Source organism: Heptranchias perlo, chromosome 19, assembly GCF_035084215.1.
Source record: "Heptranchias perlo isolate sHepPer1 chromosome 19, sHepPer1.hap1, whole genome shotgun sequence".
Lineage (NCBI taxonomy): Eukaryota > Metazoa > Chordata > Chondrichthyes > Hexanchiformes > Hexanchidae > Heptranchias > Heptranchias perlo.
In genome coordinates this window covers 48,535,404-48,561,784 of record NC_090343.1, presented here as the reverse complement: position 1 = coordinate 48,561,784, position 26,381 = coordinate 48,535,404, and the positions used below count along the sequence as shown (strand labels likewise).

General features: G+C 49.4%; 1 protein-coding gene across 1 annotated transcript in view; it reads right to left on the bottom strand.

Annotated features, from left to right (window-relative positions):
- tfap2c (transcription factor AP-2 gamma (activating enhancer binding protein 2 gamma)) overlaps positions 1 to 26,381 on the bottom strand; it is a 70,941-nt gene that overhangs the window by 27,243 nt on the left and 17,317 nt on the right. Inside the window, exon 4 of the mRNA XM_068000731.1 lies at positions 7,590 to 7,815. Coding sequence (XP_067856832.1) covers positions 7,590 to 7,815 — 226 coding nt within the window. The remainder of the gene's footprint in view (positions 1 to 7,589; positions 7,816 to 26,381) is intronic.

Sequence of the window (26,381 nt, the reverse complement as noted above, 5' to 3'; positions counted from 1 at the left end):
TCACCCTGTGGTGCGCTATCACCCTGTGGTGCGCTATCACCCTGTGGTGCGCTATCACCCTGTAGTGTATTATCACCCTGTGGTGCGCTATCACCCTGTGGTGCGCTATCACCCTGTAGTGCGCTATCACCGTGTGGTGCGCTATCACCGTGTGGTGCGCTATCACCCTGTAGTGCGCTATCACCGTGTGGTGCACTATCACCCTGTAGTGTATTATCACCCTGTGGTGCGCTATCACCATGTAGTGCGCTATCACCCTGTAGTGCGCTATCACCCTGTAGTGCGCTATCACCGTGTGGTGCACTATCACCCTGTAGTGTATTATCACCCTGTGGTGCGCTATCACCCTGTGGTGCGCTATCACCCTGTAGTGCGCTATCACCGTGTGGTGCGCTATCACCATGTAGTGCGCTATCACCGTGTGGTGCGCTATCACCCTGTAGTGCGCTATCACCCTGTGGTGCGCTATCACCCTGTGGTGCGCTATCACCGTGTGGTGCGCTATCACCCTGTGGTGCGCTATCACCGTGTGGTGCGCTATCACCCTGTGGTGCGCTATCACCGTGTGGTGCACTATCACCCTGTGGTGCGCTATCACCGTGTGGTGCACTATCACCCTGTAGTGCGCTATCACCCTGTGGTGCGCTATCACCCTGTGGTGCACTATCACCCTGTAGTGCGCTATCACCCTGTGGTGCGCTATCACCCTGTGGTGCGCTATCACCCTGTGGTGCGCTATCACCGTGTGGTGCGCTATCACCCTGTGGTGCGCTATCACCATGTAGTGCGCTATCATTCTGTAGTGTGCAATCACTGTGCAGTGTGTTATCACCCTGTAGTGTGCTATCACCCTGTGGTGCGCTATCACCGTGTGGTGCGCTATCACCCTGTGGTGCGCTATCACCCTGTGGTGCGCTATCACCATGTAGTGCGCTATCATTCTGTAGTGTGCAATCACTGTGCAGTGTGTTATCACCCTGTAGTGTGCTATCACCCTGTAGTGCACTATCACCCTGTAGTGCGCTATCACCCTGTAGTGTGCTATCATCCTGTGGTGCGCTATCACCCTGTAGTGCGCTATCACCCTGTAGTGCGCTATCACCCTGTGGTGCGCTATCACCCTGTGGTGTATTATCACCCTGTAGTGTATTATCACCCTGTGGTGCGCTATCACCCTGTGGTGCGCTATCACCCTGTGGTGCGCTATCACCATGTAGTGCGCTATCATTCTGTAGTGTGCAATCACTGTGCAGTGTGTTATCACCCTGTAGTGTGCTATCACCCTGTAGTGCACTATCACCCTGTAGTGTGCTATCACCCTGTAGTGCACTATCACCCTGTAGTGTGCTATCACCCTGTAGTGTGCTATCACCATGTAGTGCGCTATCATTCTGTAGTGTGCAATCACTGTGCAGTGTGTTATCACCCTGTAGTGTGCTATCACCCTGTAGTGCACTATCACCCTGTAGTGTGCTATCACCCTGTAGTGTGCTATCACCCTGTAGTGCACTATCACCCTGTAGTGTGCTATCACCCTGTAGTGTACTATCACCCTGTAGTGCGCTATCACCGTGTGGTGCGCTATCACCCTGTGGTGCGCTATCACCGTGTGGTGTACTATCACCCTGTAGTGTGCTATCACCCTGTAGTGCGCTATCACCCTGTGGTGCGCTATCACCGTGTGGTGTACTATCACCCTGTAGTGTGCTATCACCCTGTGGTGCGCTATCACCCTGTGGTGCGCTATCACCGTGTGGTGCGCTATCACCCTGTAGTGCGCTATCACCGTGTGGTGCGCTATCACCGTGTGGTGTACTATCACCCTGTAGTGCGCTATCACCGTGTGGTGTACTATCACCCTGTAGTGTATTATCACCCTGTAGTGCGCTATCACCCTGTAGTGCGCTATCACCGTGTGGTGTGCTATCACCGTGTGGTGTACTATCACCCTGTAGTGCGCTATCACCCTGTGGTGCGCTATCACCGTGTGGTGTGCTATCACCGTGTGGTGTACTATCACCCTGTAGTGCGCTATCACCGTGTGGTGTACTATCACCCTGTAGTGCGCTATCACCGTGTGGTGTACTATCACCCTGTAGTGCGCTATCACCGTGTGGTGTACTATCACCCTGTAGTGCACTATCACCGTGTGGTGTACTATCACCCTGTAGTGCGCTATCACCCTGTAGTGCGCTATCACCGTGTGGTGTACTATCACCCTGTGGTGCGCTATCACCCTGTAGTGTGCTATCACCCTGTAGTGCGCTATCATTCTGTAGTGCGCTATCACCGTGTGGTGTGCTATCACCATGTGGTGTGCTATCACCCTGTGGTGTGCTTTACCAGAGGAAGACCCACAGATTTACAGGGGAGCGATGTTACTGCATCTGACTTAGTTCTAACTTAGATGAATGCTTTTGGTACTGAGACAATGCAACACACTTCAAATCTATGAATGTATTGACGGAAACGTGTGGAATGCCGGATGTAGTGATATTTTCCTATCCAAAGTCCTGGCAAAAACGCATCATGCAACCAGCAGCTGAGGCATAGAGTCCTACTGGGTCCACAGGCCCTGCTCCTTATTTGTCCTGAACTCTTGCTCTGATGCAGTTTTATAGGCACCATGAGCTGCCCAATAGCTCACCCCATGGCCATTCTTCGTGTGCGAGAGATGAACAGTGAGTGCTGGTTGGCTGTTGTACTATGGAAAGGATATCAACAGACTCCAATCCTCCATTCAATAAACCTCTACAGACATGCACTTCCCAGCAGGAGTTACCGAACAGTAACCAGGAGCAGAAACCCTGACTGATTCTCCCGCACCCTAACCCGGAGGAGCTGAGATCAGCTGCAGCATCATAACCAACGCTCATAAAATCACAGTACTGATGTGCCTGAGCAAAGTGAATCTTAATATATGTAAGGAGTCTTACAACACCAGGTTATAGTCCAACAGCTTTATTTGAGATCACAAGCTTTCGGAGCTTTCCTCCTTCGTCAGGTGAGTGAAGTACGATTATAAAGGCACAGCATATATAGTCAGAGAACAATGCCTGGTGATTACAGATAATCTTTCCAACTGCCCGTTATCTCACCTCGGCATAGATATCATCAAAGCAATCAAAGGAGTGGATGGTGTTACATCCCAGACTACTGAATACACAAATCGGTCAGAACACAAAGACAGAGAGAGAGAGAGTATTAATAACAGATAACTTTTTTTTGCTGGTGGGGTTACTTGTAGCGTGACATGAACCCAAGATCCCGGTTGAGGCCGTCCTCATGGGTGTGGAACTTGGCTATCAATTTCTGCTCGACAATTTTGCGTTGTCGTGTGTCTCGAAGGCCGCCTTGGAGAACGCTTACCAAGATAGAGTCCATACTCTCAACCTGTACTCAGGACACAGCAGACCAGCTAGGAGACACCGCCAAACAGACGAGGCAAAGGAAGTCCGCTGCCTACATGAAAACCAAGAGCAGGAAGCTTGAGAAACTCGGCATCACCACCAGCATCGACCAAGCTTCCCCTGGTACCACGGTTGCAACCATAGGGAAGTCTATCGTCAATTTGTCCGACCACACCCGACAACCAGACGAAATCGAAGTTCTCAGCCGAGGGCTCAATTTCTGCCCCACCACCAAAATGGACCCCATTGGTCTTGCGGTGGACACAGAGGAATTCATCAGGAGAATGAGGCTCCGGGAATTCTACCACAAACCCCAAGATTTCAGCAGCGAACCCAATGAGACAATCAACGATCCGGAACAGCAGACAGAGGGATCCGCGGTACAGCAACCGAAGAAGAAAGAGTCAAATTGGACCCCTCCGGAGGGTCGCTGCCCCAGGCTTGACATGTATGCTCAAGCTGTCAGGAGATGCGTCAACGCCAGATTCATCAGCCGCACTCACAAGACAGTCCAGAATGTCACCCGAGCACAACACAACGCCATCAACGCTCTCAAGACCAACCGCAACATCGTCATCAAACCAGCGGATAAAGGAGGAGCCATAGTCATACAGAACAGAACGGACTATTGCAAAGAAGCATACCGACAACTGGACAACCAGGAACACTACAGACGGTTACCCACAGACCCAACCAAAGAACACACCCATCAGCTCAACAAACTGATCAAGACCTTCGATCCAGACCTTCAAAGCATCCTACGCACTCTCATCCCACGTACTCCCCACGTGGGAGACTTCCACTGCCTCCCAAAGATACACAAAGCCAACACACCCGGACGTCCTATCGTATCAGGTAACGGAACCCTGTGTGAGAACCTCTCTGGATACGTCGAGGGCATCCTGAAACCCATCATACAGGGAACCCCCAGCTTCTGTCGTGACACTACAGACTTCCTACAAAAACTCAGCACCCACGGACCAGTTGAACCAGGAACACTTCTCACCATGATGGACGTCTCAGCACTCTACACCAGTATCCCCCACGATGACGGCATCGCTGCAACAGCCTCAGTACTCAACACCAACAACAGCCAATCTCCAGATGCCATCCTACAACTCATCCGCTTCATCCTGGATCACAATGTCTTCACCTTCGATAACCAGTTCTTTACCCAAACACACGGAACAGCCATGGGGACCAAATTCGCACCCAAATACGCCAACATTTTCATGCACAAGTTCGAGCACGACTTCTTCACTGCACAGGACCTCCAACCAACGCTATACACCAGATACATCGATGACATTTTCTTTCTATGGACCCACGGCGAGGAATCACTAAAGAGACTACACAATAACATTAACAAGTTCCATCCCACCATCAAACCCACCATGGACTACTGCTCAGAATCAGTTTTATTCTTGGACACACGAATCTCCATCAAAGACGGGCACCTCAGCACCTCACTCTACCGCAAGCCCACGGACAACCTCACGATGCTCCACTTTTCCAGCTTCCACCCTAACCATGTCAAAGAGGCCATCCCCTATGGACAGGCCCTGCGAAAACACAGGATCTGCTCAGACGAGGAAGAACGCAATGGACACCTACAGACGCTGAAAGACGCCCTCATAAGAACGGGATATGATGCTCGACTCGTCGATCGACAGTTCTGATGGGCCACAGCAAAAAATCGCATAGACCTCCTCAGAAGACTAACACGGGACACAACTAACAGAGTACCCTTCGTCGTCCAGTACTTCCCCGGAGCGGAGAAACTACGCCATGTTCTCCGCAGCCTTCAACATGTCATCAATGACGACGAACACCTCGCTATGGCCATCCCCACACCTCCACTACTCGCCTTCAAACAGCCACCTAACCTCAAACAAACCATCGTTCGCAGCAAATTACCCAGCTTTCAGGAGAACAGCGTCCACGACACCACACAACCCTGCCACGGCAACCTCTGCAAGACATGCCAGATCATCGACACAGACACCACCATCACACGAGAGGACACCACCCACCAGGTACATGGTTCATACTCCTGTGACTCGGCCAACGTTGTCTACCTCATACGTTGCAGGAAAGGTACATTGGCGAGACCATGCAAACACTGCGACAATGGATAAACGGACACCGCGCAACAATCGCCAGACAGGAGGGTTCCCTCCCAGTCGGGGAACACTTCAGCAGTCAAGGACATTCAGCCTCCGATCTTCGGGTAAGCGTTCTCCAAGGCGGCCTTCGAGACACACGACAACGCAAAATCGTCGAGCAGAAATTGATAGCCAAGTTCCGCACCCATGAGGATGGCCTCAACCAGGATCTTGGGTTCATGTCACGCTACACGTAACCCCACCAGCAAAAAAAAGGTTATCTGTTTTTAATACAACTGGTCATTCTCTCTCTTTTGCTGCCTTTCGGGTGTCTCTCTCTCTCTCTCTCTCTCTCTGTCTTTGTGTTCTGACCGATTGTGTATTCAGTAGTCTGGGATGTAACACCATCCACTCCTTTGATTATCTCTCTGCTGAGGTGAGATAACGGACAGTTGGAAAGATTATCTGTAATCATCAGGCATTGTTCTCTGACTATATATGCTGTGCCTTTATGGAATCTAACTTCACTCACCTGACGAAGGAGGAAAGCTCCGAAAACTTGTGATCTCAAATAAAGCTGTTGGACTAAAACCTGGTGTTGTAAGACTCCTTACATTTGTCCACCCCAGTCCATCACCGGCATCTCCACATCAAGCTTAATATAAAGAGCAGTGGTTGGAGGGCAGCATTACAAAGATTCGTTACTTGTTAGTACTCTATTTCTTCAAAGAAGAGGTCTGATTGACGGGTATATATTGTTTGCAAATGCACAAATGGTACAATAAAGATTGGAAAAATATTCAAAATGCAAAACTATAAAGTTGTAAGTTAAACTATAAGTCAAAAATGTCTGAAGTGTCAAGGTGCTTAGGTAGACATCACACACGCTTTCGTCATTCAGTAGCCTTGGTTCAGCATTGAGTCCTCCTCATAGACCAGCATGAAATCAGCAGTCATTAAGGAGATGTGTGGAGTCCTCAACTGCAGATACTCGGAGGGCCATTCCCGAGTCCCCAAGTGTGGTCATTTACCGTACACCTTCCTACCTCACATCTAAAACAGTTGAACTTGCACCAGAAATGGTCTGGCAGCTTGCTCTTCCTTGTGTGTGTCAGCTTGGCTCAGTCGATAGCACGCTTGCTTCTGGGTCAGATTGGGAATTCAAGCCCCGCAGCAGGACTTGACTGGATAAAGTACACTGACTTTCTGGGGCAATACTGAGGGAGTGCTACAATGCTACAGATGCTGCCCTTTGGACATGCTGTTAAATTGAGACCCCTGTCACTATTCAAAGAAGAGCAGAGAGGTCTCCTGGTCAATATCCTTCTCTCAACAAACATCACCAAAACAAAGCTCTCATTGCTGGCACAGAATGGCTACAATGTTTAATTATATTAAGATGTCTGCCTTGGTTCAGTTGGGAGCACTCTCACCCAAGTTAAAGGTTCTGGGTTCAAGGCCCACTTCAGGACCTTGGGCCCATAATGTAGTCCAACACTGCAGCGCAGTACTGAGGGTGTTCTGCACTGTCAGAGGTGCCGTCTTTCAGATGAAACATTAAACTGAGACCCGTTTGCTCTCTTAGGTGGATGTAAAAGATTCCATGGCACTATTGAGAAGAGAAGGGGAGTTCTCCCTGGTGTCCTGGGGCCAATATTTACCCCTCAACCAACACCCCTAAAACAGATCATCTGCTCATTTATCTCATTGCCAATTGTACGATCTTGCTGTGTGCAAATTCGACTGCTGCATTTCCCTACATGACAACAGCAGTGACACTTCAAAAGTACATCATCGGCTGTGAAGCACTTTAGGACGTCCTGAGGCCATGAACGGTGCTATATTAATGCAAGTTCTTTCTTCCTTGTATAACAGTTACTACACTCCTACAAAATTGAATGAGTTCCAAAAGCAAATTGTTTTGAGATGTTGCAGTACTGTGCACATACGCTTATTTCACTAGTTATTATGCTGCAGCCCCACCAAATCTTAAAGTACTTTATTATAAGGCACCCCCACCAAAAGGAAAGGAAAGAATCAACAGCCAGCTTCCTTCTGCAGTCCATCCACTCACCTCCGCAGGACTCCCCCTAGAAGGGACGCGTTCAGACACTCAGGAGGGGACAAGCGTCTCTGGACTTCTGCCACCGTCACCTTGTACTTGGATGTAGAACTCAGGAGCGAGAGCCGACCAGGAACAGAGCAAAATACTTCGTTGGGATTTGTAACTCCTCCAATCAAACCATCCTTCTCGTAGGACAGCGCCGACAATGCTGTGTTTTTGGACATTGTCATTGGCCCTTGGAGAGGAAAAACAAAAAATGGTTAGTTGGCACGGTAACTAAAGGACACAAATAATGTGAGTCTGGCTGCACTTAGTCCTGAGCTAGCCAAAGACAACGGGCAGCTTTACAGCCTTGAGCCCCATATTGGCAACAGATGGGAGCTGGGTATCCAGCAATGGGTTATGCCTTGTGTTGGCTGGCAGGGAATTGTGAGTGTGTATCCTTTAAGGGAGAAAGGGTAGGAGTTTGAATTAAGTATTTGGGACATACCAATTCAAAAACACATCCAACATGGAGTGTTAGGAATATTGGGAAGGAATCAAACCAGTGCAAACTCAATGTACAGAAAGACTCCAAGTATAGGCAGACTGGTTGATGCAGAAGCGATTCTTTTAACCAACTGTACGCACAGATTACTAAACCTTCTCTTTCTCTCCCTTCCATCTCTTATCTGCTCCCTTCAGTTGGATCCCATCACTAACAAAGCAAACAAGTAGAGCCAATTCCACAAGGGAACAAGGAAGCATCTGCCATTAAGTCACCACTAGAACAATGTCACCTTTTGCCCATCCTTCCATCCACAACTTAATATGGACCATTGCACGAAATTGCATAACACTTAATCACAGATCTATAAATGTTAATCTTTTAGTACTGTTGTTAAGCCTATTTCATGTTGATAAAAATTTGAATGTTCTTATCTGGTAGCGTTTCAGGAGAGAGAACAGATTTAGGGATGTTACGAGAGGATGAGTCACAAGGGGTAAAATCAATCATAGACATCTTGGGCCTAATGTACTTTTTCTGCTCTCAATGATTCTTGTGGTCTGACACAGGAGAGCCAAATCGAGTATTTGTACGGTTAAAGCAGCAGTTTTAATGACCCTCACGACTGAAGTGCATCCACCATCCATCCAACACAGTTGAGGGAGGAATTTCGGCCAGGACAACAGGAGAACTCCCTGCTCTTCTTCAAATAGTGCTGGATCTTTTAACGTCCATCTGAACAAGCAGACTAACCTCTCATCTGAAGGACAGCACCTGTGGCAATGCAGCATTCCCTCAGTACTGCACTGAAGTGCCATGCTGGATTACAAGACTGATGTACCAAATGTAATGCCTTTCCCAACAGGAAAGCATCACAGGCTCGCTTACCCGATTATACTCTTTCCCAATTATACAAGCCTCTGTGCTAGGAGCACGCACCATTTGAAAGATTTCTCCGTATAAGAACATAAGAAATAGGAGCAGGAGTAGGCCATATGGCCCCTCGAGCCTGCTCCGCCATTCAATAAGATCTTAGCTCATCTTCGACCTCAACTGTACTTTCCTGCCCGATCCCCATATCCCTTGATTCCCCTAGAATCCAAAAATCCATCAATCTCAGCCTTGAATATACTCAATGACTGAGCATCCACAGTCCTCTGGGGTAGAGAATTCCAAAGATTCACAACCCTCTGCATGAAGAAATTCCTCCTCATCTCAGTCCTAAATGGCCGACCCCTTATCCTGAGACTATGCTCCCTAGTTCTAGACTCTCCAGCCGAGGGAAACAGCCTCTCAGCATGTACCCTGTCAAGCCCTCTCAGAATCTTATATGTTTCAATGAGATCACCTCTCATTCTTCTAAATGCAGAGAGTATAGGCCCATTCTATTAAATCTCTCCTCATAGGACAACCCTCTCATCCCAGGGATCAATCTAGTGAACCTTTATTGCACCGCCTCTAAGGCAAGTATATCCTTCCTTAGATAAGGAGACCAAAACTGCACACAATACTCCAGGTGAGATCGCACTAAGGCCCTGTACAATTATAGTAAGACTTCCTTACTCTTGTACTCCAACCCCCTTGCAATAAAGGCCAACATACCATTTGCCTTCCTAATTGCTTGCTGTACCTGCATGTTAACTTTCTGGGTTCGTGTACAAGGACATCCAAATCCCTCTGAACACAAACATTTAATAGTTTCTCACCTTTAAAAAATATTCAGTTTTTCTATTCTTCCTACCAAAGTGAATAACGTCACATTTCCCCAAATTATACTCCATCTGCCACCACCTTCCCCACTCACTTAACATATCTATATCCCTTTGTAGACTCTCTGGGTCCTCCTCACAGCTTACTTTCCCACCAAGCTTTGTATCATCAGCAAACTTGGATACATTACACTCGGTCCCTTCATCTAAGTCATTAATATAGATTGTAAATAGCTGAGGCCCAAGCACTGATCCTTGCGGCACCCCACTAGTTACAGCCTGCCAACCTGAAATTAACCCTACTCTCCATTTTGTGTCCGTTAACCAATCCTCTATCCATGCTAATATACTACACCCAACGACATGAGCCTTTATCCTTTCATGTGGCACCTGATCGAATGCCTTTTGAAAATCCAAATATACTACATCTAACGGTTCCCCTTTATCTACCCTGCTAGTTACATCCTCACAAAGCTCCAGTGAATTTATCAAACACGATTTCCCTTTCATAAAACCATGTTGACTCTGCCTAATCATATTATGATTTTCTAAGTGCCCTGTTACTATATCCTTAATAATGGATTCCAGCATTTTCCTGGCAACTGATGTCAGGCTAACTGGCCTTTAGTTCCCTGTTTTCTCTCTCCCTCCTTTCTTGAATAGCGGTGTTACATTTCCAATCAACTGGGACCGTTCTAGAATCTAGTGAATTTTGGAAGATCACAACCAATGCATCCACTATCTCTGCATTTACCTCCTTTAGAACCCTAGGATGTAGGCCATCAGGTCCAGGGGATTTGTCGGCTTTTAGTCCCCTTAATTTCTCCAGTAATTTTTCTTTACTAATATTAATTGCTTTAAGTTCCTCACTCTTGTTAGACCCTTGGTTCCCCACTATTTCTGGTATGTTTTTTGTGTCCTCTACTGTGAAGACAGATACAAAATATTTGTTTAACGTCTCGGCCATTTCCTTATTGCCTGTTATAATTTCTCCTGTCTCAGCCTCTAAGGGACCCACGTTTACTTTCACTACTGTCTTCCTTCTTACATACTTGTAGAAGCTCGTACAATCTTTTTTTATAATTCTGGCTAGTTTAGTCTCATATTCCTGGACAATTATAATTGCTTTAAGTTGCATAGACCTGGACAACATCCAGGATTGGGCTCATAAGTGGCAAGTAACATTCGTGCCAGATAAGTGCCAGGCAATGACTATCTCCAACAAGAGAGAGTCCAACCACCTCCCCTTGACATTCAACGGCATTACCATCGCCGAATCCCCCACCATCAACATCCTGGGGGTCACCATTGACCAGAAACTTAACTGGACCAGCCATATAAATACTGTGGCTACAAGAGCAGGTCAGAGGCTGGGTATTCTGCAGCGAGTGACTCACCTCCTGACTCCCCAAAGCCTTTCCAACATCTACAAGGCACAAGTCAGGAGTGTGATGGAATACTCTCCACTTGCCTGGATGAGTGCAGCTCCAACAACACTCATGAAGCTCAACACCATCCAGGACAAAGCAGCCCGCTTGATTGGCATCCCATCCACCACCCTAAACATTCACTCACTTCACCACCGGTGCACTGTGGCTGCAGTGTGTACCATCCACAGGATGCACTGCAGCAACTCGCCAAGGCTTCTTCGACAGCACCTCCCAAACCCGCGACCTCTACCACCCAGATGGACAAAAGCAGCAGGCACATGGGAACAACACCACCTGCACGTTCCCCTCCAAGACACCATCCCGACTTGGAAATATATCGCCGTTCCTTCATCGTCGATGGGTCAAAATCCTGGAACTCCCTTCCTAACAGCACTGTGGGAGAACCTTCACCACATGGACTGCAGCGGTTCAAGAAGGCGGCTCACCACCACCATCTTCTCAAGGGCAATTAGGGATGGGCAATAAATGCTGGCCTTGCCAGCGATGCCCACATCCCATGAATGAATTTTTTAAAATTCTATTTTCTCCCTCTTTAATCAATATTTTGATCATCCTTTGCTGGTTTCTAAAACCCTCCCAATCTTCAGGCTTACTACTCTTCTTGGCAACATTATAAGCCTCTTCTTTTAATCTAATACAGCCCTTAACTTCTTTAGTTAGCCACGGATGGATCACTTTTCCCATAGAGTTTTTATTCCTCGATAGAATGTATGAGAATTATGAAATATTTCTTTAATGCGCTCAAATCAAGTTGTGGGGTAGAAAAAGACCCACAAGTCTCCAATTTTGATGGGGGGGGCTACCAACCGAGCCAAGTTGACACACAAAGACAAGCCGGAGGAGCTGTGCTATTCACACTAATAGAAGTGAAATGAAAGTGTGAGCCAGTGTGATTCACACCATCACATTGCATGTTTATGAATGGAAAAATCTTGATGAAGATTGTGCCCCTTAAAAAATTCCTAACGGTATTCCGCAGTCTACCAGAGGCAATGTCATGATATCCACTGAAAAGAGGTATCCTGTTCTGTTCCTCCGAACCTTGGTTAGACCACACTCGAGTACTGTACAGTTCTGGTCTGAAGCACTGGAGAAAGTGCAGAAATCATTTACAAGGATGTTACCAGAAATGAGAGGATGTAACTATCAGGAAAGATTGAGCAGGCTGGGATTCTTTACGATGGAAAAGAGAAGATGAAGCACTCAATAGGTCTATAAAATGATGATGGGGTTTGATCGGGTGGATGTGGAGAAACTGTTTCCACTTGAGGGTGAGTCCAGAACAAGAGGGCATAAAAATAAGATAGTCACTAACAGATCAAATAAAGAATTTAGGAGCAATTTCTTTACACAGAGTGGTGAGAATGTGGAACTCACTGCCAAATGGAGTGGTTGAAATAGATAGCATTGTTGCATTTAATAGGAAGCTTTATCTATACATGAGGGAGAAGGGAATAGAGGGATACAGGGGCAGGGTGGAGAGAGGTAAGTCGGGTGGGAGGAGTCTTATCTGGAGTATAAACACTGGCACAGACCAGTTGAGCCAAATGCACTGTAGATTCTATATAGTTTAACAAATACAGAAGCGCACTTAAACAAACGCAGTTAAGGGTTTGTTAATTCTAAGGCAGAGAGGGAAATACCAATTATGGTACCTTGTATAACTCGCCCTTCAGGCCCTCTATGCCCTCAACGTGATCAGGTGATGGGCTCCCAATCAGAAGGACCCAAGATTGAATCCCACTCCGTATCCTCTCTGCCACTCGCAGGAGAGAAGGTCCTCTCCTACACTCCATACCCTCACTCCACTCCGGGAGAGAAGGTCCTCTCCTACACTCCATACCCTCACTCCACTCTGGGAGAGAAGGTCCTCTCCTACACTCTGAACCCTCACTCCACTCCGGGAGAGAAGGTCCTCTCCTACACTCCGAACCCTCACTCCACTCCGGGAGAGAAGGTCCTCTCCTACACTCCGAACCCTCCCTCCACTCCGGGAGAGAAGGTCCTCTCCTGCACTCGATACCCTCCCTCCACTCCAGGAGAGAAGGTCCTCTCCTACACTCCGAACCCTCACTCCACTCCAGGAGAGAAGGTCCTCTCCTACACTCCATACCCTCCCTCCACTCCGGGAGAGAAGGTCCTCTCCTACACTCCATACCCTCACTCCACTCCGGGAGAGAAGGTCCTCTCCTACACTCTGAACCCTCACTCCACTCCGGGAGAGAAGGTCCTCTCCTACACTCCATACCCTCACTCCACTCCGGGAGAGAAGGTCCTCTCCTACACTCAATACCCTCCCTCCACTCCGGGAGAGAAGGTCCTCTCCTACACTCCATACCCTCACTCCACTCCGGGAGAGAAGGTCCTCTCCTACACTCTGAACCCTCACTCCACTCCGGGAGAGAAGGTCCTCTCCTACACTCCGAACCCTCCCTCCACTCCGGGAGAGAAGGTCCTCTCCTACACTCCATACCCTCCCTCCACTCCGGGAGAGAAGGTCCTCTCCTACACTCCATACCCTCCCTCCACTCCGGGAGAGAAGGTCCTCTCCTACACTCTGAACCCTCCCTCCACTCCAGGAGAGAAGGTCCTCTCCTACACTCTGAACCCTCCCTCCACTTCGGGAGAGAAGGTCCTCTCCTACACTCCATACCCTCCCTCCACTCCCGGGAGAGCAGGTCCTCTCCTACACTCTGAACCCTCACTCCACTCCGGGAGAGAAGGTCCTCTCCTACACTCTGAACCCTCACTCCACTCCGGGAGAGAAGATCCTCTCCTACACTCCATACCCTCCCTCCACTCCGGGAGAGAAGGTCCTCTCCTACACTCCGAACTCTCCCTCCACTCCGGGAGAGAAGGTCCTCTCCTACACTCCATACCCTCACTCCACTCTGGGAGAGAAGGTCCTCTCCTACACTCTGAACCCTCACTCCACTCCGGGAGAGAAGGTCCTCTCCTACACTCCGAAGCCTCACTACACTCCGGGAGAGAAGGTCCTCTCCTACACTCCGAACCCTCCCTCCACTCCGGGAGAGAAGGTCCTCTCCTGCACTCGATACCCTCCCTCCACTCCAGGAGAGAAGGTCCTCTCCTACACTCCGAACCCTCACTCCACTCCAGGAGAGAAGGTCCTCTCCTACACTCCATACCCTCCCTCCACTCCGGGAGAGAAGGTCCTCTCCTACACTCCATACCCTCACTCCACTCCGGGAGAGAAGGTCCTCTCCTACACTCTGAACCCTCACTCCACTCCGGGAGAGAAGGTCCTCTCCTACACTCCATACCCTCACTCCACTCCGGGAGAGAAGGTCCTCTCCTACACTCCGAACCCTCCCTCCACTCCGGGAGAGAAGATCCTCTCCTACACTCCATACCCTCACTCCACTCCGGGAGAGAAGGTCCTCTCCTACACTCCGAGCCCTCCCTCCACTCCGGGAGAGAAGGTCCTCTCCTACACTCTGAACCCTCACTCCACTCCGGGAGAGAAGGTCCTCTCCTACACTCCATACCCTCCCTCCACTCCGGGAGAGAAGGTCCTCTCCTACACTCCATACCCTCCCTCCACTCCGGGAGAGAAGGTCCTCTCCTACACTCGATACCCTCCCTCCACTCTGGGAGAGAAGGTCCTCTCCTACACTCTGAACCCTCCCTCCACTCCAGGAGAGAAGGTCCTCTCCTACACTCTGAACCCTCACTCCACTCCGGGAGAGAAGGTCCTCTCCTACACTCCATACCCTCACTCCACTCCGGGAGAGAAGGTCCTCTCCTACACTCCGAACTCTCCCTCCACTCCGGGAGAGAAGGTCCTCTCCTACACTCCATACCCTCCCTCCACTCCGGGAGAGAAGGTCCTCTCCTACACTCTGAACCCTCACTCCACTCCGGGAGAGAAGATCCTCTCCTACACTCCATACCCTCCCTCCACTCCGGGAGAGAAGGTCCTCTCCTACACTCCATACCCTCCCTCCACTCCGGGAGAGAAGGTCCTCTCCTACACTCCGAACCCTCACTCCACTCCGGGAGAGAAGGTCCTCTCCTACACTCTGAACCCTCACTCCACTCCAGGAGAGAAGGTCCTCTCCTACACTCCATACCCTCCCTCCACTCCGGGAGAGAAGATCCTCTCCTACACTCCATACCCTCCCTCCACTCCGGGAGAGAAGGTCCTCTCCTACACTCCGAACCCTCACTCCACTCCGGGAGAGAAGGTCCTCTCCTACACTCCATACCCTCCCTCCACTCCAGGAGAGAAGGTCCTCTCCTACACTCCATACCCTCCCTCCACTCCCGGGAGAGAAGGTCCTCTCCTACACTCCGAACCCTCCCTCCACTCCAGGAGAGAAGGTCCTCTCCTACACTCCGAACCCTCACTCCACTCCGGGAGAGAAGGTCCTCTCCTACACTCTGAACTCTCCCTCCACTCCCGGGAGAGAAGGTCCTCTCCTACACTCCATACCCTCCCTCCACTCCAGGAGAGAAGGTCCTCTCCTACACTCCGAACCCTCCCTCCACTCCGGGAGAGAAGGTCCTCTCCTACACTCCATACCCTCCCTCCACTCGCAGGAGAGAAGGTCCTCTCCTACACTCCGAACCCTCCCTCCACTCCGGGAGAGAAGGTCCTCTCCTGCACTCCGAACCCTCACTCCACTCCGGGAGAGAAGGTCCTCTCCTACACTCCATACCCTCCCTCCACTCCGGGAGAGAAGGTCCTCTCCTACACTCCATACCCTCCCTCCACTCCAGGAGAGAAGGTCCTCTCCTGCACTCGATACCCTCCCTCCACTCCGGGAGAGAAGGTCCTCTCCTACACTCCGAACCCTCCCTCCACTCCGGGAGAGAAGGTCCTCTCCTACACTCCATACCCTCCCTCCACTCCGGGAGAGAAGGTCCTCTCCTACACTCCGAACCCTCCCTCCACTCCGGGAGAGAAGGTCCTCTCCTACACTCCATACCCTCCCTCCACTCCGGGAGAGAAGGTTCTCTCCTACACTCCATACCCTCACTCCACTCCGGGAGAGAAGGTCCTCTCCTGCACTCGATACCCTCCCTCCACTCCCGGGAGAGAAGGTCCTCTCCTGCACTCGATACCCTCACTCCACTCCGGGAGAGAAGGTCCTCTCCTGCACTCCATACCCTCCCTCCACTCCCGGGAGAGCAGGTCCTCACCTTCACTCCATACCCTCCCTCCACTCCGGGAGAGAAGGTCCTCTCCTGCACTCGATACCCTCCCTCCACTCCCGGGAGAGAAGGTCCTCTCCTGCACTCGATACCCTCCCTCCACTCCCGGGAGAGAAGGTCCTCTCCTGCACTCCATACCCTCCCTCCACTCCCGGGAGAGAAGGTCCTCTCCTGCACTCCATACCCTCCCTCCACTCCCGGGAGAGCAGGTCCTCACCTTCACTCCGTACCCTCCCTCCACTCCGGGAGAGAAGGTCCGCTCCTGCACTCCAGGGGAGAAGGTCCGCTCCTGCACTCCATACCCTCCCTCCACTCCAGGAGAGAAGGTCCTCTCCTACACTCCGAACCCTCACTCCACTCCAGGAGAGAAGGTCCTCTCCTACACTCCATGCCCTCACTCCACTCCAGGAGAGAAGATCCTCTCCTACACTCCATACCCTCACTCCACTCCGGGAGAGAAGGTCCTCTCCTGCACTCGATACCCTCCCTCCACTCCCGGGAGAGAAGGTCCTCTCCTACACTCCATACCCTCCCTCCACTCCGGGAGAGAAGGTCCTCTCCTGCACTCGATACCCTCCCTCCACTCCGGGAGAGAAGGTCCTCTCCTGCACTCGATACCCTCCCTCCACTCCCGGGAGAGAAGCTCCTCTCCTACACTCCATACCCTCCCTCCAGTCCCGGGAGAGAAGGTCCTCTCCTGCACTCGATACCCTCCCTCCACTCCGGGAGAGAAGGTCCTCTCCTACACTCGATACCCTCCCTCCACTCCGGGAGAGAAGGTCCTCTCCTGCACTCCATACCCTCCCTCCACTCCGGGAGAGAAGGTCCTCTCCTACACTCCATACCCTCCCTCCAGTCCCGGGAGAGAAGGTCCTCTCCTACACTCGATATCCTCCCTCCACTCCCGGGAGAGAAGGTCCTCTCCTGCACTCCATACCCTCCCTCCACTCCCGGGAGAGCAGGTCCTCACCTTCACTCCATACCCTCCCTTCACTCCCGGGAGAGCAGGTCCTCACCTTCACTCCGTACCCTCCCTCCACTCCGGGAGAGAAGGTCCGCTCCTGCACTCCAAACCCTCCCTCCACTCCAGGGAGAGAAGGTCCTCTCCTGCACTGCAGGGGAGAAGGTCCGCTCCTGCACTCCAAACCCTCCCTCCACTCCCGGGAGAGAAGGTCCTCTCCTCCACTCCAGGGGAGAAGGTCCGCTCCTGCACTCCGTGCCTTCCCTCCACTCCAGGGGAGAAGGTCCTCTCCTGCACTCCATGGGAGAAGGTCCTCTCCTGCACTCCATACCCTTCCTCCACTCCAGGGGAGAAGGTTCTCTCCTGCACTCCGTGCCCTCCCTCCACTCCTGGGAGAGAAGGTCCTCTCCTGCACTCCGGGAGAGAAGGTCCTCTCCTGCACTCCGGGAGATAAGGTCCTCTCCTGCACTTCGTGCCCTCCCTCCACTCCAGGAGAGAGGGTCCTCTCCTGCACTCCGTGCCCTCCCTCCACTCCTGGGAGAGAGGGTCCTCTCCTGCACTGTGCAAGTCCAATGGACGGAGTTTCACCTGAAATTAATTCAATCCCTATTCTACTTGTACAGTTAATCTTCAAAGTACCTTCATGAAATTTGCACCAAATAGCACAGACCAAGCATTCAACATCAGTACATCAACAATCTCATGCTGCTTCCACCCTGAGTGAGGATTGTACATTCCCCAACCCAGGTCCTTCCCCACATCAGTTGGAACAGAAGTCCCTCCTGTAGAGGAAGACCAAGAGCAAATGTTAAGACTGGGATTCAAACTCTGGCTCCCCTACCCGAGCTCCCAAGGCTTCCAACACCAGGCACCGCCGACTGGTCATTCAGTCCAAATTAATGCCCCAAGTTATAATGCAAACAGGTGTGGGCATGTAACCATGGTTACAAAGCGGCGCACAAGGCAATACAGTCAGACATGTGCGTGCTCAAAGCACCAGAGTTCAGCCCACCAGCCTCCCACTGCTTTTGAAACTTCTAGGAAGGAGCTGATGGAATCTTTCCTATGATTTAATAATATTCTCTCGGGTGAGCATCCAAAGTTCTTTTAACCTCGTCTCTTGCTGCCTGCTGGTTACCTCTCTCTCTTGCACAAGATCCTACAATGGGCACCGAGTGGCTGGCCTTGTCACTAGAGCTTTACTGTACATTTGCCAACGGTGTGGTGCAGAAAAAAAAAAATCACACCACAAAAAGATTGAACATTCACAGTAATTTAAAAACACTAATCACCACAGATCAGGTAACAGACGTGGACCAGTCTGCCATCTACGTACGCATGTCAATACTAATCTCAGCCATTTATCTAAAACACTATTCCCAAAACACGCTATTCACATCTTAGTATCAAGCCAGTGGGAAACTAGTCCCTAACCATTTTATACTCAGCACATTATGTTACAAGCAACCATTATCATTAAAAATAAAAAGGCTTGCATTTCTATAACACTTTTCACGACTCAGAGTATCCCAAAGCGCTTTACAGCCAATGAAGTACTTTTGAAGTGTAGTCACTGTTGTGATGTAGGAAACGTGGCAACCAATTTGCTCACAGCAAGATCCCACAAACAGCAATGTGATTATGACCAGATAATCTGTTTTAGTGATGATGGATAAATATTGGCCAGGACATCGGGGAGAACTCCCCTGCTCTTCTTCGAAATAGTGCCTTGGGATCTTTTATATCCATCAGAGAGGGCAGTTTAAGGTCTCATCTGAAAGACAGCACCTTTGACAGTGCAGCACCCCCTCAGTAGTGCACTGGAGGGTCAGCCTAGATTACGGGCTCAAGTATCTGAAGTGGGACTTAAACCCACACCCTTATGACTCAGAGGCGAGAGTGCTACCACTGAGCCATGGCTGAAAATGAAGCAGGCAGATTGTCTTAAAAACCCAACTGGTTCACTAATGTCCTTTAGGGAAGGAAACTTGCTGTCCTTACCCGGTCTGGCCTATATGTGACTCTAGTCCCACAATGTTGACTCTTAACTGCTCTCTGAAGTGGCCTGGTGAGCCACTCAGTTCAGGGCAACTGGGATTCATAATAAATGCCGACCTTGCCAGCGAGGCTCACATCCAGAGAATGAATAAAAATGGTTTCTAGAATAAGATAAGACCAGGAGACAAGCAATGAAAAGCAAAATTCTATATCATAACAAAGTCTATATTGCAAGATGTGAATACCATTCTTATTAAAATGGCTTCAAACAATGTATCCATGGTACATGGAGTAATAAGTCAACCGAATATTGAACAGGTTCAATGTCTCTCACTTATTCAGTGCATTGAACCACATTAGTACTAGAACATTATCCTTCCTCTTAAAGGTAAGTCCGTCAGAAAATTCCTCATACAAGGCTCCTCAGGAGATGCGATGACCTATTGCCACTACTGCAGCTCCAACCCTACAGACTGTCAACTGGCCACGTCATAGTTGGGTGCTTCTCAGAATACTGGGGCTGAAAGGGTCAGATTGAGGACAGTTTGCATAAACTCGGCTTGTGTTCATTCGAGTATGGAAGACTATGGGGTGATTTAATTGAGGCGTTTAAAATGATAAAGGGATTTGATAGGGTAGATACCATTTCCTCTGGTGGGAGAGTCCAGAACAAGGGGGCATAACCTTAAAATTAGAGCTAGGCCATTCCGGGGTGATGTCAGAAAGCACTTCTTCACACAAAGGGTGTTGGAAATCTGGAACTCTCTTCCCTAAAAAGATGTTGAAGGCTGGGGGTCAATCGAAAATTTCAAAACTGAGATTGATAGATTTTTGTTAGGTGATGGTAATAAGGGTTACGGAACCAAGGCGGGTAGATGGAGTTAAGATGCAGATCAGCCATGATCTAATTGAATGGAGGAACAGGCCTTCTCGTGTTCCTATGTTCCCAATCTCTTTCAAACAGGGACAGTGCACCTCAAATCTTCACTTATGGGGCCTTCGTAACAACAACAAATGTCCTTGTGAATAAGTACAAACCATATCCCACATTGTTGAATCGTGCCCACTAACCAAACTTTTTTTTTCTGCGTCTGAAAATGAATGTGATAATGGCTGAGGAGCAGAAACCAACACCCAAGACAGACGCCAAGAAAGCTGTGAGTAAAGTCACAGCAAAGGGCGAGAAGAAGCGGAGATGATCGAGGAAGGAGTTACTCCATCTCCATCTACAAGGTGATGAAGCAGGTTCACCTCCAACACTGGTATCTCCTCCAAGGCCATGAGCATCATGACCGCCTTTGTGAACGATATTTTCAAGCGCATCGTGGATGATGCTTCCTGCCTGGCCCATTAAAATAAGTGCTCGTCCGTCAGCTCCTGCTGGTGTCGGAAGGGACAAAGGCTATGACCAAGTATATCAGCTCCAAGTAAAACTCCAGAATATACAGGGGGATAAACACCAGACTATCTGGTGACCTACACGCTTTGTATGCTGGTGACACATTGTTCCAAGGTGGCTGGATTTATTCGCCAATACTCTAAAATAAATAATAAATAACTACAGCTGCTACAATACTCACAAAACAAAAATGTTCGCAACTGAAATCTCACCATGTGCATGTGCACCCAATGTAGCACTGAGCCCTATAGATTGGCAAAGGTCCGGCTTTGATTCCCATCTGGGTGAGCGGATCCCAGCCAAGACAGCAGCTGGGACCCTATGCTTGAGCTCAATGCTCTTCTGGGCCATAGAAGGGAGAAAGTAATTCATCCAGGTCTCCCAACCCCGATTATCATCCAGCAACTGCCAGCTGGAAGATGCGAGGACATGGAGGTTCAGTGAAGACAGGATTTGGCTGTGAACAGTTCATTTGCCAACTGGCACCACGGCACTGGTTCACCCACGGTGAGTAAGGAAGAAAGCCATGGAAACGAGCCCAGCTCAAGTCAAGCAAATAGGGGAGAAAGCGGGGAACTGTTCAAAATCCAGCCTCTCTTTTTTCAAACCAGAGAAATATATCCCCCAGGGAATTCAGTGCTAAGATAGTGAATACCAACATAAGTAAACCTCCACTATTGAACATTCATTGCCTGAACACAGGAAAAGCCTTTTATTAGAGCTCACCAAGGCAACCACAATGGACCCTTTATTCAATGGTTCCTACTAACAAGGAAATTAGGAACATAGGAATTGCTGGACGAATAAAGACCGAGATCCATCTAGTTCACCTTCTACCATCCTGGGAATCGCATGTTACAACAATAATGGAGTTGTTGACTAATCATAGCAATCAATCTCTATTAATTAGTCTACAACAGACCCAGACATGAGTCGAGGAAACCCCCAGTGGTGGACAGCCTTGGGAACCATAGGTCTAAAGTCATCTGTTTCTCCTAAGCACGTTACACTTACCATATGTCATGTCACAAATTACTCATGTACTGTAATCCACCGTTTATAGCGATTTGCCCGCTATAAGCGGTGCACGATATAACTGGTATTTCTAAGTTTAAAGAAAGAGATACATATGCAAGGGAAAAAAAGACCCGAGAAATAATTTTAACAAGTATCAATGAATAGTGGCAATGAAAAAGTTTGTTTTAAAGAAAATAGCACTGCAATTATCTTATTACAAGTGCTCCATGTTCAAATATCTATTTTTAGGTTTGCGATACCTCTTCAAAGGAGTTTGAAGGCCCATATCTAAATATAGGAGTAAGATGTATACACGTACTCAAGAGCCAGGAGAACAAAATATTTGCTTTGCAGAGCTTTGATAAGTACTGAGGATTAAGGTAATCGCACTTCAAGAGGTGCCAAGAGCTTCATGAACAGCAGAGTCTGCCCGAAATAACCGGCACTCTTTACACATTGTACCTCTGTAATTGACTCCTGTGGTGAAGGAAAATGGTTGTCATTAACTGCCCGTCATAAGCATGGGCGGTATAAATGGTGGGAACTGTACTGTCTCCCAAAATGTTATTTTCTTTATCTAATTTGCATTTGAATGAATCAAACTATCTGCTTCCACCATCTCCCTAGAGAGTCTGTTCCATAGACTGACCACTCACTCACTGAAATAATGTTCCCACTGATTAGTTTTGAAATTACCCCCCTTCAAGGGCAGGCCGTGTCCTCTGGTTCTACTGTTCTGGACAAAGTGAACTCGCTTGTTATGGTCGACATTATCGAGTTATTATATCAAAGTATCAGATCTGATCACTACTTCTCCACTTAAAATAGAGGAATTGACCAATATTCATCCTCCCAATACAGTGAGAGTGTCCCTCATTGACCAATGGTCCACCTCCTGTGAGTGGACATGTCCCTCATTGACCAATGGTCCACCTCCTGTGAGTGGACATGTCCCTCACTGACCAATGGCCAACCTCCTGTGAGTGGACATGTCCCTCATTGACCAATGGTCCACCTCCTGTGAGTGGACATGTCCCTCATTGACCAATAGTCCACCTCCTGTGAGTGGACATGTCCCTCATTGACCAATAGTCCACCTCCTGTGAGTGGACATGTCCCTCATTGACCAATGGTCCACCTCCTGTGAGTGGACATGTCCCTCATTGACCAATGGTCCACCTCCTGTGAGTGGACATGTCCCTCATTGACCAATGGTCCACCTCCTGTGAGTGGACGTGTCCCTCACTGACCAATGGTCCACCTCCTGTGAGTGGACATGTCCCTCATTGACCAATGGTCCACCTCCTGTGAGTGGACATGTCCCTCATTGACCAATAGTCCACCTCCTGTGAGTGGACATGTCCCTCACTGACCAATAGCCCACCTCCTGTAAGTGGACATGTCCCTCACTGACCAATAGTACACCTCCTGTGAGTGGACATGTCCCTCACTGACCAATAGCCCACCTCCTGTAAGTGGACATGTCCCTCACTGACCAATAGCCCACCTCCTGTAAGTGGACATGTCCCTCACTGACCAATAGTTCCCGTCTCTGTGCAGCTCTATATGTAAAATAAAAGCAGCCTCAGCCCCAAGCTAAGAGGAGCAGTTCATCCTGCACCAGTGTGATACTTTGCCATTTCCCACACCAGCCATCCAATTAATGCCGAATTAGGGACAGGTTCGCAATGTGGCTTCAAGGGCTCTCGGGCATGGATTGAGACTATCCTTCCGGTTCTGTGAGCCTCAGTACCCCATTAAGCAATATGTGTGTACGCACTAATGACTGGGGAGTTGGCCTTAATCTTTCTCTGCTAGGTTTTCGCTCTCCCTGTCCTCTCCTGAAGGTGTTGGTCCCCTTGTTGGGGCATGGTTCAGTGCATTGTAGACAACCTCCGACTCCTGAGTGGCCATTCTTCAGAATGATACTGGGTGATAAAGGGTTAACAGAATGATACTGGCTTAAGGGTTAAATTATGAGGACAGGTTGCGTGAACTTGGCTTATTTTCCTTTGAGTAAAGAAGATTGAGGGCTGATTTATTTGAGGTGTTTGAAGTAATAAATGGATTTGATAGGGTGGATACGGAGAAACTATTTCCTCTGGTGGGGCAGTCAAGAACAAGGGGCCACAACCTTAAAATTAGAGCTCGGCCATTCAGGAGGGAAATCAGAAAGCACTTTTTCACATAAAGGATAGTGGAAATCTGGAACTCTCTCTCCAAAAGGCTGTGGAGGCTGCGTAAATTGGAGCTTTCAAGAATGGGATCCGTGGATTTTTGTGAGGCAAGAGTACAAAGGGAAATGGAGCAAAGGTGGTAAATGGATTTGAAGTACAGATTAGCCAATGCTACTTGAATGGTGAAACAGGCTCGAGGGACTGAATGACCTATGCCTGTTCCTACATGTGACCCTTGACACTGAATGCTAACAGCCTATTAAACCTTCATAAGGGATGTTGTAGCCAAGTCTGGTCCTTTCTTTACCAGACAACCACACACAGCCGTTTGAACAGAGGGTGTTAACAGCAAGGAGGCATGAAAACCTGCCTCATTTATTCCCGGGGTTTGCATCGTCTATGCCAGCCTGGCTGAAGTTAACTATCTCAGCACAGCTTCTTGGTCTGTATGGCTGAGTTACTCACTGGATAAAACCCACTGACTCATGGGAGGGGGGGGTCCATTTTAAATCCTTATCTGGCTGTACAGCTGGTGGCCATGTAAGGCCTTGTTGGGGGTTGCTGCGTTTGGCTCTTTCTGCTCCAAAAAGCCTGTGATTCAGCTGGTTATGACGTCACCAAGCTACAGCAAATGAACGTTTCCTTCACACTGAAAAATAGAGCAACTCTGTCACGTTGTTAACCTGCTAAATGCACGGCAATAAAATGGAGCCTGCCCAGGGGTAAAAGCTGCATCAGAATTCTGTCCATCGTTTCAGCAACATGGAGGGGAGGGACACACCCACTATAATGGGAGGTGGGCTATTGGTCAGTGAGGGACACGCCCACTATAAATGGGAGGTGGGCTATTGGTCAGTGAGGAACACGCCCACTATAATGGGAAGTGGGCTATTGGTCAGTGAGGGGCACGCCCACTATAATGGGAGGTGGGCTATTGGTCAGTGAGGGACACGCCCACTATAATGGGAAGTGGGCTATTGGTCAGTGAGGAACACGCCCACTATAATGGGAGGTGGGCTATTGGTCAGTGAGGGGCATGCCCACTATAATGGGAGGTGGGCTATTGGTCAGTGAGGGGCACGCCCATTATAAATAGGAGGTGGGCTATTGGTCAGTGAGGGGCACGCCCACTATAATGGGAGGTGGGCTATTGGTCAGTGAGGGGCACGCCCACTATAATGGGAGGTAGGCTATTGGTCAGTGAGGGGCACGCCCACTATAATGGGAGGTGGGCTATTGGTCAGTGAGGGGCACGCCCACTATAATGGGAGGTGGGCTATTGGTCAGTGAGGGACACGCCCACTATAAGTGGGAGGTGGGCTATTGGTCAGTGAGGGGCACGCCCACTATAAATGGGAGATGGGCTATTGGTCAGTGAGGGGCATGCCCACTATAAATGGGAGGTGGGCTATTGGTCAGTGAGGGGCACGCCCACTATAAACCAGCACACCAAGATAAACAGTAGCTGGAGAAACACGTTCTCCTCCTTCTGAGTGTTCATGACCAAAATAGAAAACCATGTAGAGAGAGTGGGACAAATAAATCAAGAGGCACAGTTCCACAATGGGACAAACTATCAAAAAATGAGCTCAGCCCTCCTCCCCCCAACACGCCCTCCTCCCTCCAATACCTCCCACCCCACCCCCAGACACACAAAGAAACTTAACAGGAAATAAACAAGAAAGGATGCCACATGTTCTGAGTTTTAATATGAGTCTGGAATGTGGACTGTAGAGGAATTAGAATCGAAAGTGTTAATGTAAATAAGACACTCACTTGAAAGGCATCAGCTACATTGAATTTAGATCAGAAGGGTAGCTGAACAATGTCTCCATATGCCGATTCTTGTGTTTTTAATAAGTGGCAGATAGGTCTGTTATAAATTAACCCTGCTTTAATGAGAAGGAATCCGGGCTGTGTCTGGTTTGAACTGAGGCCGACAGACAAAACTAGGTCACTTAGTATTTGAGTTGCGTTCACGAGGCAGCATTGCCACCAAGCCAACGACCAGCCGAGCGACATCTCGGGAGGAGCTGAGCTTGGGAGGCCAGCGAGGCCCCAGGTCCAATCCCCTGTTTGCATCCAGTTAGTTGATGTCAGCCTGGAGAGCAGCAAGACTGCTAAAACTGACCTCAGCCTCAGCACCCTTGGGTGAGAGCCAGGGGGTCCCATTTTGAGTCACTGCTAGAAAGCGCTGGGGTGAGGGCAGGGTTAAGCACGGTTGCGATGCCCCCCTTGATTGAATACCCCATTGAAACCTCACGTCAAGGTTCACGGCTGAATAATGGCTACTTTGGTAATCAACCCGAGGGCTCCCACTGCACTGTATCTTGAACAAGGAGTCAGTGACTTCAGGAGAGAAGAGCAAGAAAACAGGCAACAAAAGAGCAATCAGTAATGGGGAGCGCTGCTCCTGTGTCAGAG